The sequence below is a fragment of the Procambarus clarkii genome, chromosome 20 (genome assembly GCF_040958095.1).
Source record: "Procambarus clarkii isolate CNS0578487 chromosome 20, FALCON_Pclarkii_2.0, whole genome shotgun sequence".
NCBI lineage: Eukaryota > Metazoa > Arthropoda > Malacostraca > Decapoda > Cambaridae > Procambarus > Procambarus clarkii.
The window spans coordinates 47948748-47963949 of record NC_091169.1 but is presented as its reverse complement, the minus strand read 5'-3'; the positions used below and the strand labels follow the sequence as shown (position 1 = coordinate 47963949).

The window sequence follows — 15202 nt, the reverse complement described above, 5'->3', positions numbered from 1 at the left end:
CTAAAAAGCTGGCAGATGAACTACAATTAAGGCCTGTAGCCCAGATGGCATTCAACATCTCAGGGTTTGTAACAGATGCAGGACCTCAAGTCTACCAGGTGGTACAACCATCAGTACGTTTAGGCAGGTACGTCTGTAGAGTACAAGCCATTGTGGTGGACAAAATACCAGTAGACCTACAAGTTCAAGGTCTGAGAGCAACAGCCAAATTCCTGAGAAATAGAGGAATAAAATTGGCAGATAATATTAAGTCTGATCACCTCACCGACTTCGGTCTCCTTGTAGGGACAGACTATTGTCGTCGATTCATCGGTAGCCCTACTAAATATCAGGGCATAACCATGTTAAACTCTGCAGGAGGTAAATTACTCTCAGGCCCAGTATCAAGCCTGAGGAGACCTATGGCTGCAGATAAACAATACCAATAGAAATCTAAATTTGTCAGCTGATTATATTTCTCCAGTAGCATTATACTAAAGAGATTACAGCTGACTATACCAACAGAGGTTGATGTTAGTATCATCATATAAAGCTGAAGATGAGTTCATGAGGCCTCAGTGGCAAATCAGTGAACAGTAGCCTAAACAGCTACAAGTCACTGCGACCAATGTCACTGAACCCACTGCAGTCTCAGAACCATACTTTACTTTAATGATGAGCTATTCAATCTTCTGAATCAATTAACTAAATTAAACCCCAATAAATCTGATGACTGATTTGATACATTTATTATTTATCAAGATGTATTCCATGGGCCTCAGTGTTTATATATCAGTGACCAGTTACCTGAACAAACTTCAAGTTATATCTAATGTCACTGATCTCACTGCAGTCCCTGAATCATACTTGACTGTAGTACTTGATCACATTCAGTCTTCTGGGTTAAATAATATGTAATTAGGCTTGAATATTAGCCTTTCAAGAGTTAACAGGGAAATGAATTCGCATTAGACTTCTAACCCCTGCAACTCTAGTATGGGACATCCGTCCTGTACGAACAGACGCACAAATGTGTGATTACTAACTACTAACATCAAATTAATCAAATAATTCGAAGGAGGGAGCCGGTCGGCCGAGCGGACAGCACGCGGGGCTTGTGATCCTGTGGTCCTGGGTTCGATCCCAGGCGCCGGCGAGAAACAATGGGCAGAGTTTCTTTCACCCTATGCCACTGTTACCTAGCAGTAAAATAGGTACCTGGGTGTTAGCCAGATGTCACGGGCTGCTTCCTGGGGGTGGAGGCCTGGTCGAGGACTGGGCCGCGGGGACACTAAAAAGCCCCGAAATCATCTCAAGATAACCTCAAGATAGGAGTATCGGTGTTCGTCTGTTCTAATTAGGACTTCGACCCGTGAGCAGCCCCCTGGGGAATTATGTCGGAAAATCCGACACCATTTAATATATCATACAGACAGATAATAGCTGTGTTGTATAAATAAGTTAACCCATAGAAAACGTAACTTGTAGTGGAATTTCCGTCTATAGAAAATGGGATATCATTACCACATACTATTATAATTCACCACCTATTATGGTGGGAATTATTCTTAAATACATTAGTCTTTGGACTTTACCATCATAAAAACATCTCATATAAATTAACTTAATTATCAATATTAAAGTAGAGTAAATGTGACCCTTCTATCACTTTCTGTCATCTGGACAATGTAAGCCAGGCGTCAGTGAGGAAGGAGGAGCAGCCATTGTTTATACTGAGACCAGAGGCGCAGGGAGCAATTCGGCTCCTGTTAATTTTACTTGGACGAAGTGTTATGGAAACCAAAGGTGTACCATTATCAACACGCTGTCAACAAATCAAGTTAAGTGTTCTTCCGAAACCCATTTATCTTTCATTTATGGCCATTAATGTAAGTGTATATAGGGTGATCCGCTTAGAGCAAGATATAGCCTCATACTAAAGGTAATTAAGCCAGGTCTTCATTGTTCCATGTACAGTGTCCTCTGATATACCTGTCATATATAGGATTCTGGCTTTTCAGCTAGCGCCCTTTTAACAGGTCAAGACGAGGAAGCAAGGCTTTGTGCATCAGTTACCAGGGTGATGGAAGCTACCTCAAAGAGGGAAAATGTGGTCTCTACATCCTGGTTATACCTGGTGGATTAAGGTCAGCTGTACTATAAGATAAGGAACCTCTTCAATGTATGTAGTCTATTACTGTAGTTTGATTGGCTGCATATATATAAATTAATATAAACCCCCCCTAATGTGTAGAGGATCGATTTGTGAGATTATGAGATTATTGCAGAAATACAGTCCACTTATCATTATACAAATTGCTATCGAAGTATATAAATTAACGTAAATATAAATTCATATAAATTAAATAAATATAAATCTCACAGGTCGGTTCCCACACACTGCTCACTAAAGTGTTTTTGGTGATTCACTGTTCACTAATGTGTTTTTGGTGATTCACTGCTCACTAATGTGTTTTTGGTGATTCACTGCTCACTAAAGTGTTTTTGGTGATTCACTGTTCACTAAAGTGTTTTTGGTGATTCACTGCTCACTAAAGTGTTTTTGGTGATTCACTGCTCACTAAAGTGTTTTTGGTGATTCACTGTTCACTAAAGTGTTTTTGGTGATTCACTGTTCACTAAAGTGTTTTTGGTGATTCACTGCTCACTAAAGTGTTTTTGGTGATTCAAAAAAATATATTCAGGGATAACTCTTATGTTTTAGTATGTTCTTGTGCATGATCTTGCAATTGCAACCAGGCAGATGCAGCGCATATACCAAGTTTTGAAACGGCTGTCCGTGCTAACAATCTGTACACTCACACTCACACATTAGGGAGTGTTATCATACAATACTGACCAACGTAAACAATCACCAACACAATCAACGACAAGATTCGACAGTGAACGTATTTTACTCCCTAAGGCTTTCATACTCACTCAAAATTCTGAAATTCATAATTTTAATACAAGGTTGTATTCACCTTGGCTGTCACGGGCTGCTTCCTGGGGGTGAAGGCCTGGTCGAGGACCGGGCCGCGGGGACACTAAAGCCCCGAAATCATCTCAAGATAACCTCAAGATAAGATAACCTTGTATTAAAGATTTATTCAGTTCTTAAGTTCAGTTCAGGTCTTAAGTTCTCTCATTATAAAAACACCGTCGCGTCGCTGCCTACAATACCAAGTCAATTTATTTTTTCAGTGTCCAGCCATAAAACAGAACAAACATCAAGATATAAGAGTCCATTTATGTTGATAATTTTCCTATTAATTATTGCTAAAGCTTAATTATGAATTCTTCGCCAGTGTGAGCGTTTAAGGCGTTTGATCTTCAGCTTAATGATTTACTGCATTCCACCCACAGACACGTATCTGACCAGCTGGTCTCGTGGACACTCTACCTCCGCCTAGAGATATGTGAGTACCTTCACTATCGTTCCTTTATGTTGTGATGTGTAAGTCACCGTAGATACCTTGATGTTGTTGTTCCAGGGTATTACTACAAGCGACGCTACAGTTTAGACATGGATAGACCAGTTGCTCTATCTCAGGTCTGAGCTTAGTCTCACTCGGCTTATCTCTCCAGTGAGCTTCCTGTGCGGATATAATTGTTTAAATGTTCACCTAATGTGCTCATGCTAGTCATTTTTGATGGCGTAGTTGGCAAGTTATTTTTCTGGTGTGGTTGGTATGGGGTCTTGTTCAGGTGTAGTTGGTATGGGGTCTTGTTCAGGTATGGATGGTATGGGGTCTTGTTCAGGTGTGGATGGTATGGGGTCTTGTTCAGGTGTGGATGGTATGGGGTCTTGTTCAGGTGTGGTTGGTATGGGGTCTTGTTCAGGTGTGGATGGAATGGGGTCTTGTTCAGGTGTGGATGGTAAGGGGTCTTGTTCACGTGTGGTTGGTATGGGGGCTTGTTCAGGTATGGATGGTATGGGGTCTTGTTCAGGTGTGGATGGTATGGGGTCTTGTTCAGGTGTGGTTGGTATGGGGTCTTGTTCAGGTGTGGATGGAATGGGGTCTTGTTCAGGTGTGGTTGGTATGGGGGCTTGTTATGGTATGGGGTCTTGTTCAGGTGTGGTTGGTATGGGGTCTTGTTCAGGTGTGGATGGTATGGGGTCTTGTTCAGGTGTGGTTGGTATGGGGTCTTGTTCAGGTGTGGATGGAATTGGGTCTTGTTCAGGTGTGGATGGTATGGGGTCTTGTTCAGGTGTTGATGGTATGGGGTCTTGTTCAGGTGTGGATGGTAAGGGGGTCTTGTTCAGGTGTGGTTGGTATGGGGTCTGGTTCTAGTGTGGATGGTATGGGGTCTTGTTCAGGTGTGGTTGGTATGGGGTCTTGTTCAGGTGTTGATGGTATGGGGTCTTGTTCAGGTGTGGATGGTAAGGGGTCTTGTTCAGGTGTGGTTGGTATGGGGTCTTGTTCAGGTGTGGTTGGTATTGGGTCTTGTGCAGGTGTGGATGGTATGGGGTCTTGTTCAGGTGTGGTTGGTATGGGGTCTTGTTCAGGTGTGATTGGTATGGGGTCTTGTTCAGGTGTGGATGATATGGGGTCTTGTTCAGGTGTAGATGGTATGGGGTCTTGTTCAGGTGTGGTTGGTATGAGGTCTTGTTCAGGTGTGGATGGTATGAGGCCTTGTTCAGGTGTGGTTGTTATGGGGGCTTGTTCTGGTGTGGATGGTATGGGGTCTTGTTCAGGTGTGGATGGTATGGGGTCTTGTTCAGGTGTGGTTGATATGGGGTCTTGTTCAGGTGTGGTTGGTATGGGATCTTGTTCAGGTGTGGATGGTAAGGGGTCTTTTTCAGGTGTGGTTGGTATGGGGTCTGGTTCTAGTGTGGTTGGTAAGGGGTCTTGTTCAGGTATGGATGGTATGTGGATGGTATGGGATCTTGTTCAGGTGGTGTGGATGGTATGGGGTCTTGTTCAGGTGTGGATGGTATGGGGTCTTGTTCAGGTGTGGTTGGTATGGGGTCTTGTTCAGGTGTGGATGGTATGGGGTCTTGTTCAGGTGTGGATGGTAAGGGGTCTTGTTCAGGTGTGGTTGGTATGGGGTCTGGTTCTAGTGTTGATGGTATGGGGTCTTGTTCAGGTGTGGTTGGTAAGGGGTCTAGTTCAGGTGTGGTTGGTATGGGGTCTGGTTCTAGTGTGGATGGTATGGGGTCTTGTTCAGATGTGGTTGTAAGGGGTCTTGTTCAGGTGTGGATGGATGGGGGTCTTGTTCAGTTGTGGATGGTATGGGGTCTTGTTCAGGTGTTGATGGTATGGGGTCTTGTTCAGGTGTGGTTGGTATGGGGTCTTGTTCAGGTGTTGATGGTATGAGGTCTTGTTCAGGTGTGGATGGTAAGGGGTCTTGTTCAGGTGTGGTTGGTAAGGGGTCTAGTTCAGGTGTGGTTGGTATGGGGTCTGGTTCTAGTGTGGATGGTATGGGGTCTTGTTCAGGTGTGGTTGGTATGGGGTCTTGTTCAGGTGTTGATGGCATGGGGTCTTGTTCAGGTGTGGATGGTAAGGGGTCTTGTTCAGGTGTGGTTGGTATGGGGTCTTGTTCAGGTGTGGATGGTATGGGGTCTTGTTCAGGTGTGGATGGTAAGGGGTTTTGTTCAGGTGTGGATGGTAAGGGGTCTTGTTCAGGTGTGGATGGTAAGGGGTCTTGTTCAGGTGTGGATGGTATGGGGTCTTGTTCAGGTGTGGATGGTATGGGGTCTTGTTCAGGTGTGGATGGTAAGGGGTCTTGTTCAGGTGTTGTTGGTATGGGGTCTTGTTCAGGTGTTGTTGGTATGGGGTCTGGTTCTAGTGTGGATGGTATGGGGTCTTGTTCAGGTGTGGTTGGTATGGGGTCTTGTTCAGGTGTGGTTGGTATGGGGTCTTGTTCAGGTGTGGATGGTATGGGGTCTTGTTCAGGTGTGGTTGGTATGGGGTCTTGTTGAGGTGTGGATGGTATGGTGTCTTGTTCGGGTGTGGATGGTATGGGGTCTTGTTCAGGTGTTGTTGGTATGGGGTCTTGTTCAGGTGTTGTTGGTATGGGGTCTGGTTCTAGTGTGGTTGACAAGGGGTCTTGTTCAGGTGTAGATGGTATGGGGTCTTGTTCAGGTGTGGATGGTATGGGGTCTTGTTCAGGTGTGGATGGTATTGGGTCTTGTTCAGGTGTGGATGGTATGGGGTCTTGTTCAGGTGTGGTTGGTATGGGGTCTTGTTCAGGTGTGGATGGTAAGGGGTCTTGTTCAGGTGTGGTTGGTATGGGGGTCTTGTTCAGGTGTGGATGGTATGAGGTCTTGTTCAGGTGTGGTTGTTATGGGGGCTTGTTCTGGTGTGGATGGTATGGGGTCTTTTTCAGGTGTGGATGGTATGGGGTCTTGTTCAGGTGTGGATGGTATGGGGTCTTGTTCAGGTGTGATTGATATGGGGTCTTGTTCAGGTGTGATTGATATGGGGTCTTGTTCAGGTGTGATTGATATGGGGTCTTGTTCAGGTGTGGTTGGTATGGGATCTTGTTCAGGTGTGGATGGTAAGGGGTCTTGTTCAGGTGTGGTTGGTATGGGGTCTGGTTCTAGTGTGGTTGGTAAGGGGTCTTGTTCAGGTGTGGATGGTATGGGATCTTGTTCAGGTGGTGTGGATGGTATGGTGTCTTGTTCAGGTGTGGATGGTATGGGGTCTTGTTCAGGTGTGGTTGATATGGGGTCTTGTTCAGGTGTGGTTGTAAGGGGTCTTGTTCAGGTGTGGATGGTATCGGGGGCTTGTTCAGGTGTGAATGGTATGGGGTCTTGTTCAGGTGTGGTTGGTATGGGGTCTTGTTCAGGTGGTGTGGATGGCATGGGGTATTGTTCAGGTGTGGATGGTATGGGGTCTTGTTCAGGTGTGGTTGGTATAGGGTCTTGTTCAGGTGTGGTTGGTATGGGGTCTTGTTCAGGTGTGGTTGGTATGGGGTCTTGTTCAGGTGTGGATGGTATGTGGATGGTATGGGATCTTGTTCAGGTGGTGTACATGGTATGGGGTCTTGTTCAGGTGTGGATGGTATGGGGTCTTGTTCAGGTGTGGTTGTAAGGGGTCTTGTTCAAGTGTGGATGGTATGGGGGTCTTGTTCAGGTGTGGATGGTATGGGGTCTTGTTCCGGTGTGGATGGTATGTGGTCTTGTTCAGGTGTGGATGGTATGGGGTCTTGTTCAGGTGTGGTTGGTATGGGGTCTTGTTCAGGTGTGGATGGTAAGGGGTCTTGTTCAGGTGTGGTTGGTATGGGGGTCTTGTTCAGGTGTGGATGGTATGAGGTCTTGTTCAGGTGTGGTTGTTATGGGGGCTTGTTCTGGTGTGGATGGTATGGGGTCTTGTTCAGGTGTGGATGGTATGGGGTCTTGTTCAGGTGTGGTTGATATGAGGTGTTGTTCAGGTGTGGTTGGTATGGGATCTTTTTCAGGTGTGGATGGTAAGGGGTCTTGTTCAGGTGTGGTTGGTATGGGGTCTGGTTCTAGTGTGGTTGGTATGGGGTCTTGTTCAGGTGTGGTTGATATGGGGTCTTGTTCAGGTGTGGTTGTAAGGGGTCTTGTTCAGGTGTGGATGGTATCGGGGGCTTGTTCAGGTGTGAATGGTATGGGGTCTTGTTCAGGTGTGGTTGGTATGGGGTCTTGTTCAGGTGGTGTGGATGGCATGGGGTATTGTTCAGGTGTGGATGGTATGGGGTCTTGTTCAGGTGTGGTTGGTATAGGGTCTTGTTCAGGTGTGGTTGGTATGGGGTCTTGTTCAGGTGTGGTTGGTATGGGGTCTTGTTCAGGTGTGGATGGTATGTGGATGGTATGGGATCTTGTTCAGGTGGTGTACATGGTATGGGGTCTTGTTCAGGTGTGGATGGTATGGGGTCTTGTTCAGGTGTGGTTGTAAGGGGTCTTGTTCAGGTGTGGATGGTATGGGGGTCTTGTTCAGGTGTGGATGGTATGGGGTCTTGTTCCGGTGTGGATGGTATGTGGTCTTGTTCAGGTGTGGATGGTATGGGGTCTTGTTCAGGTGTGGTTGGTATGGGGTCTTGTTCAGGTGTGGATGGTAAGGGGTCTTGTTCAGGTGTGGTTGGTATGGGGGTCTTGTTCAGGTGTGGATGGTATGAGGTCTTGTTCAGGTGTGGTTGTTATGGGGGCTTGTTCTGGTGTGGATGGTATGGGGTCTTGTTCAGGTGTGGATGGTATGGGGTCTTGTTCAGGTGTGGTTGATATGAGGTGTTGTTCAGGTGTGGTTGGTATGGGATCTTTTTCAGGTGTGGATGGTAAGGGGTCTTGTTCAGATGTGGTTGGTATGGGGTCTGGTTCTAGTGTGGTTGGTATGGGGTCTTGTTCAGGTGTGGATGGTATGGGATCTTGTTCAGGTGGTGTGGATGGTATGGGGTCTTGTTCAGGTGAGGTTGGTATGGGGTCTTGTTCAGGTGTGGTTGGTATGGGGTCTTGTTCAGGTGTGGTTGGTATGGGGTCTTGTTCAGGTGTGGATGGTATGTGGATGGTATGGGATTTTGTTCAGGTGGTGTGGATGGTATGGGGTCTTGTTCAGGTGTGGATGGTATGGGGTCTTGTTCAGGTGTGGTTGGTATGGGGTCTTGTTCAGGTGTTGATGGTATGGGGTCTTGTTCAGGTGTAGTTGGTGTGGGGTCTTGTTCAGGTGTGGTTGGTAAGGGGTCTTGTTCAGGTGTGGATGGTATGGGATCTTGTTCAGGTGGTGTGGATGGTATGGGGTCTTGTTCAGGTGTGGATGGTATGGGGTCTTGTTTAGGTGTGGTTGATATGGGGTCTTGTTCAGGTGTGGTTGTAAGGGGTCTTGTTCAGGTGTGGATGGTATGGGGGTCTTGTTCAGGTGTGGATGGTATGGGGTCTTGTTCAGGTGTGGTTGGTATGGGGTCTTGTTCAGGTGTGGATGGCATGGAGTCTTGTTCAGGTGAGGTTGGTATGGGGTCTTGTTCAGGTGTGGTTGGTATGGGGTCTTGTTCAGGTGTGGTTGGTATGGGGTCTTGTTCAGGTGTGGATGGTATGGGATCTTGTTCAGGTGGTGTGGATGGCATGGGGTCTTGTTCAGGTGTGGATGGTATGGGGGTCTTGTTCAGGTGTGGATGGTATGGGGTCTTGTTCAGGTGTGGTGGGTATGGGGTCTTGTTCAGGTGTGGATGGTATTGGGTCTTGTTCAGGTGTAGTTGGTGTGGGGTCTTGTTCAGGTGTGGTTGGTATGGGGTCTTGTTCAGGTGTGGATGGTATGGGGTCTTGTTCAGGTGTGGTTGGTATGGGGTCTTTTTCAGGTGTGGATGTTATGAGGTCTTGTTCAGGTGTGGTTGGTATGGGGTCTTGTTCATGTGTGGATGGTATGGGGTCTTGTTCAGGTGTGGTTGGTATGGGGTCTTGTTCAGGTGTGGATGGTATGTGGATGGTATGGGATCTTGTTCAGGTGGTGTGGATGGTATGGGGTCTTGTTCAGGTGTGGATGGTATGGGGGTCTTGTTCAGGTGTGGATGGTATGGGGTCTTGTTCAGGTGTGGTGGGTATGGGGTCTTGTTCAGGTGTGGTGGGTATGGGGTCTTGTTCAGGTGTGGTTGGTATGGGGTCTTGTTCAGGTGTGGATGGTATGGGGTCTTGTTCAGGTGTGGTTGGTATGGGGTCTTGTTCAGGTGTGGATGGTATGGGGTCTTGTTCAGGTGTGGTTGGTATGGGGTCTTGTTCAGGTGTGGATGGTATGGGGTCTTGTTCAGGTGTGGATGGTATGGGGTCTTGTTTAGGTGTGGATGGTATGGGGTCTTGTTCAGGTGTGGTTGGTGTGGGGTCTTGTTCAGGTGTGGATGGTATGGGGTCTTGTTCAGTTGTGGATGGTATGGGGTCTTGTTCAGGTGTGGATGGTATGTGGATGGTATGGGATCTTGTTCAGGTGGTGTGGATGGTATGGGGTCTTGTTCAGGTGTGGATGGTATGGGGGTCTTGTTCAGGTGTGGATGGTATGGGGTCTTGTTCAGGTGTGGTGGGTATGGGGTCTTGTTCAGGTGTGGTGGGTATGGGGTCTTGTTCAGGTGTGGTTGGTATGGGGTTTTGTTCAGGTGTGGATGGTATGGGGTCTTGTTCAGGTGTGGTTGGTATGGGGTCTTGTTCAGGTGTGGATGGTATGGGGTCTTGTTCAGGTGTGGTTGGTATGGGGTCTTGTTCAGGTGTGGATGGTATGGGGTCTTGTTCAGGTGTGGATGGTATGGGGTCTTGTTTAGGTGTGGATGGTATGGGGTCTTGTTCAGGTGTGGTTGGTATGGGGTCTTGTTCAGGTGTGGATGGTATGGGGTCTTGTTCAGGTGTGGTTGGTATGGGGTCTTGTTCAGGTGTGGTTGGTATGGGGTCTTGTTCAGGTGTGGTTGGTGTGGGGTCTTGTTCAGGTGTGGTTGGTATGGGGTCTTGTTCAGGTGTGGTTGGTGTGGGGTCTTGTTCAGGTGTGGTTGGTATGGGGTCTTGATAAGTCATCTAAACTGATCAATCAAACGTATATTTTCCCAAATTTCGCTTACTAAAGATTTTCACTTGTAGCAATTTTATTATACGATCAAATAAATGTTTTTCTCCGAGAAGTGAGAAAGTTGGTTATATATGTCCTTAAGCTGAGCGGTGTTCCCGGTATGACGACCCTGTGGGAGAGGGGACTCCGGTCTTGGGGTGCAAGTGGGGATGAGGGAGGGAGGGGGGATGATTGGGGATGGGGAATGCGGGTGGAGTAGGGGTAATGGAATGGGAACTGGAGGAGGGGTAAGGGGGGGGGGGCCAATCCGACCACTGCAAGATTCCTTATAATGTTTTGAGCTGTTATCAGTGAAATGACTCAATTTATCTCTAAGTGATGTTCATCATGCAGCTGCTGCTGCAGTTTTCGCCAGCATAAGATAATCTGGTAGTTGTACAATATAAGTGCTCTTATATCAGGCACTAAAAGCTTAATAAACAAAAACTTTCCAGCTTACTGAAAAATAGTTTTCACGCTTTCTTTGACGAACCCGAGAGGAAGTGGTTCTTAGCGCCGCTCAACTGTAATGGAAACTGAGTAACTCTGAAGGTCCACACCTAATGGCTAATTGATGGGCTCATGAACAAGTTTATTGAAATATGACAGAAAATAACACAATCACCGGCCTGGTCAGGCACGCACACTCACTGCCACTAAAATGCAAGAACCATCTGTGTCGGAAATTACATTAACATAGTAAGAGCCTCCTCACACTTGCAGACAAGTAGTCTTCACTACACCACTAATATAGGGAACTATATTCTTCCTTATTCCGGGGTAATCAATGATACACAACCGCCTCTGACGACAGTTGTGACTCAAGTGAGGTCACGACCTCCTGCTAGCGTCACTTCACCTCCCCAAAATATTGATATCTCATTTCATGTCACTTATTACCCACGCCCGTCCTCTGCTAGTATCCTGAGACTACTCACTGACGTTCATTACATTATTTAATATATACATCTTTCCTCTGACCTCTTAGTCAGGTCTGGAAGGCAGAATGACTCTCACTGGGGTAGACTCGTTCCCCCTCCCCCATGCTACATGGGGTCATAACACTACCCACCCCCTCACTACCCCCCCATACACACCCTCACTACCCACTTCTCCCTCTCCCCTTTACTACCGCCCTCGTATACACCCTCACTACCCCCCCCTCACTACCCACCCCTCGCTACCCACCCCTCACAGGGTGGAGGGGGGTAGATTAACATTAACAAGGATAATTGCAGCTGGATTATGACCCGATATAATGCCGCTGCCTCAGGGTTTTCAAAACTTAATTACTAATAGAGCGAAACGTGAGGGAATTCATGAATGAGTTTAATCAGCTGGTTGAGGTAGTTACCTCTCCACACACAAGAACTGTCTCAGCCACTGAGCACTAACTGCTGAAATACTGACACTCAACGGACCTGAGGTATTCAGGGGATATCAATATGCTCAATATGATATTAATTGCAGTCAGTAAGTCCACACACACACACACACACACACACACACACACACACACACACACACACACACACACACACACACCCACACACACACACACACACACACACACACACACACACACACACACACACACACACACACACCCACCCACACACACACCCACACACACACCCACACACCCACACACACAAACGCACACAGACACACGCACACGCACTCAGGCCCTGTAACATATGACGACAACAACAACATTAGGGACCTGCCACAATAAGGCGATACAATCAGTCAATAACACAAGTTATGGTCTTGCTGCCAACACCGTAAACAACTCCTGGATGGTTTTCCATCTCACCCCTCCCCCCTCCATTCATCCACCCCCTCCATCCATCCAAATGATGCAAAAGCAACGCATGTTGCTTTTATCATTAAGTGTACACACTGAAGCCAACCACTGCGATATGTCCACTGGTTCCTTGAGAGCCTACCGAAGTGACGACACTTTTATCTTCAACACAGTCTCCAGTGTATACAACACCTGCTCTCCACATAACCACATCCACCAACCATGGTGAGTGTTGCCAGACGCTTAAAGCTCATTGAAAAAACATCCACAGTGGCAACGGAGATGAGAGCTAGGATTGTACTGTAATACACGGAGATTTTTAAATCACAGAGAAATAAACTGGATAAATAGGTACCCACGCGGGGGTGATGAGGCATGGAGAGCAAAGCTACTGGACACAGCGGACAAGCACTTCCTCAAACGGCATATCTCAGAGCCAGAAAGAGTAAGGCAAGTGGACCCTCCATCTACCACTACCTCAAATCCCTCCGCAGAAGCGCGTCTAAAACCTACAAAGACTAACCAAGATCACCAAGCGGTTGCAACAGCAACTGAACCAGCGGGAAACGAGGAACTTGAAGAACTTGAAAGTCTGTTATATTGAAACTAAACCGAAGGCAAGAAACGCAAGGTAGACAGGAGATGCCCCTGCTAATGCCTCTTCATCCCAGAAAAGACAATTTCAAGGGTAACTGCAGTGCAAGAAGTCAACTGGCCCTCCATTTCATCCGGATCATCGCCAGCAAGAACTCCGACAAATTCCCTCATCGAATGTATGTCCACGCCGACACACTGGAACTCTTCATGGACCTCTCCGTCCCGAATAGACCGTACTTCGACCCGAGATACTGCTTAAGTTGGGGACAACCCGCATTCTTCGACGAAACCGAAGACCCGGAAGGAACTCCGCTGCCACGGGTGATGTGCGGACTATTCAAGAGAACTTACACCGACGATATACCACCAAACCTCAGTTAATAGAACAAAAGATTCACCAGCTCAATAGGGAAGACGCCTCCACCAAGCCAGACAGAGAACCTCACCTAAACCAGGACAACAGCCAACCGCCAAAACACTAGCCTCCTGCCGCGGAATTAGAACTCAACACCAACAACAATGCTCCTAACCATGACCAACATGGTGGATAGACACCGAACACTGAGGCCTCCTCGATCTCCATCTACATCCTCTTCAAGAATTTAACCTCACCATCCCTCTTCCTCACCCATCCTTTCCAAGCCCTTTGGACATCAGACCGACTCCAGGACCCTCCATCAAGACTAGTCTTGGTGTTTACCTAAAATGAGGCAGATAGTGAGCATGCAGGGTATGATAAGCCCCTGGGAGCATATCACGGCATTATCGTGAACAAGTACATGAATGCTGCTGGAAGGGGTTGGAAGGGAAGGGAATTATCAGGGGGGGAAAGCGCCATGCCATTACGACTATGTAGCACTTGAAAGGGGTCAGGGGAGACCAGGGAACATGCTGAGGAAGATGAGAGACTACGGACGACGGGACTACAGTAAGGTGAGAGTTTGAGTGAGGTCCGTTGGCGGTGAGAACTAGAGGGGACGACGAAAATGTTTTCATGAGAGCTATTGCCTAGAAATGTGCGGATGTAACGGAGTAATTGCAGCAAAAGCAAAGGACGAACCAAAGCTGTTTTATAGTATATAAGAAGAAACAACATAGTAAGTAATCACGTCATCAGGTTAAAGACAAACGGAAAGTCTCATGGAAAATGGCAAGGTGGTGTGTGAGGAACTCAAGATGGTCAGGAGGAGGAGGTCTTTCAGGAGGTCTTAACAAGGAGGTTAGGAGGAGGTCCTCCAGAAGGTCTTAGAAAAACTGGATGAACTTGTAGTCACTGTGAAAGAGGTTAAGAAACACCTGAATGAACTAGATGCAGCAAAATCAACTGAACAAGACTAATCATAACCATGGCTGCTGAAGGAGGCCGCAGAGGGGATGTCACCCACTACAGTTTTCATTAACAAGCTGGAAACGAGGAATCTCCCAGAATTCTGGAGGTTGGCAAATGTAGTCCCAATATTCCAGAAAGAGGACATACAAGAGGCTCTAAATTAGAAACCAGTGTCACTGATACCTTGTAAAGTGCTGGAGAGAATAATCAGGTTGTGAATAGTGGAACACTTAGAGAGAAGAAACTTTACATTATATCATTGGCATAGAAGGTGGGAAATTGTGCCTTGTAAACTTGATTGATTTCTATGACAAGGTTACTAAAATAAATTGGAGAAGAAGGTTGAGTAGATGACAATTTCCCAGAGTGTCAAAAGGTGTTTGGAACTGTTCCTCATGAAAGACTGGTGTGCAAGATAGAGTTGCAAGGCCAGATAATTGGGAAGACGCTAAGCCGCCCACCCACACCACCACCTAAGCCGCCAACCCACACCACCACCTAAGCCACCCACCCACACCACCACCTAAGCCGCCCACCCACACCACCACCTAAGCCGCCAACCCACACCACCACCTAAGCCGCCCACCCACACCACCACCTAAGCCGCCCACCCACACCACCACCTAAACCGCACACCCACACCACCACCTAAGCCACCCACCCACACCACCACCTAAGCCACCCACCCACACCACCACCTAAGCCGCCCACCCACACCACCACCTAAACCGCACACCCACACCACCACCTAAGCCACCCACCCACACCACCACCTAAACCGCACACCCACACCACCACCTAAGCCGCCCACCCACACCACCACCTAAGCCACCCACCCACACCACCTAAGCCACCCACCCACACCACCACATTAGCTATCCACCCACACCACCACCTAAGCCGCCCACCCACACCACCTAAGCCACCCACCCACACCACCACCTAAGCCACCGACCCACACCACCACATTAGCCACCCACCCACACCACCACCCACCCACACCAC

At 47.5% G+C, this 15202-nt stretch overlaps 1 protein-coding gene across 1 annotated transcript; it reads right to left on the bottom strand.

Annotated features, from left to right (window-relative positions):
- Nucleotides 1-5121: 5121 nt before the first annotated feature.
- LOC138366877 (cell surface glycoprotein 1-like) lies at nucleotides 5122-12697 on the bottom strand. The gene is made up of 3 exons (XM_069328167.1): nucleotides 12693-12697; nucleotides 12492-12570; nucleotides 5122-6249 (listed from the first exon to the last, which is right to left on the bottom strand). Exons 1-3 carry the CDS (start codon nucleotides 12695-12697, stop codon nucleotides 5122-5124), a joined length of 1212 nt encoding a protein of 403 aa, XP_069184268.1.
- Nucleotides 12698-15202: the final 2505 nt, after the last annotated feature.

Excerpts from the sequence above, each read along its gene's own strand:
- LOC138366877 (XM_069328167.1), bottom strand. Across the intron at positions 6,250-12,491 it reads GTCTGGCAACACTCACCATG|ACCTCATACCATCCACACCT; the intron begins GTTGGTGGATGT and ends CACCTGAACAAG.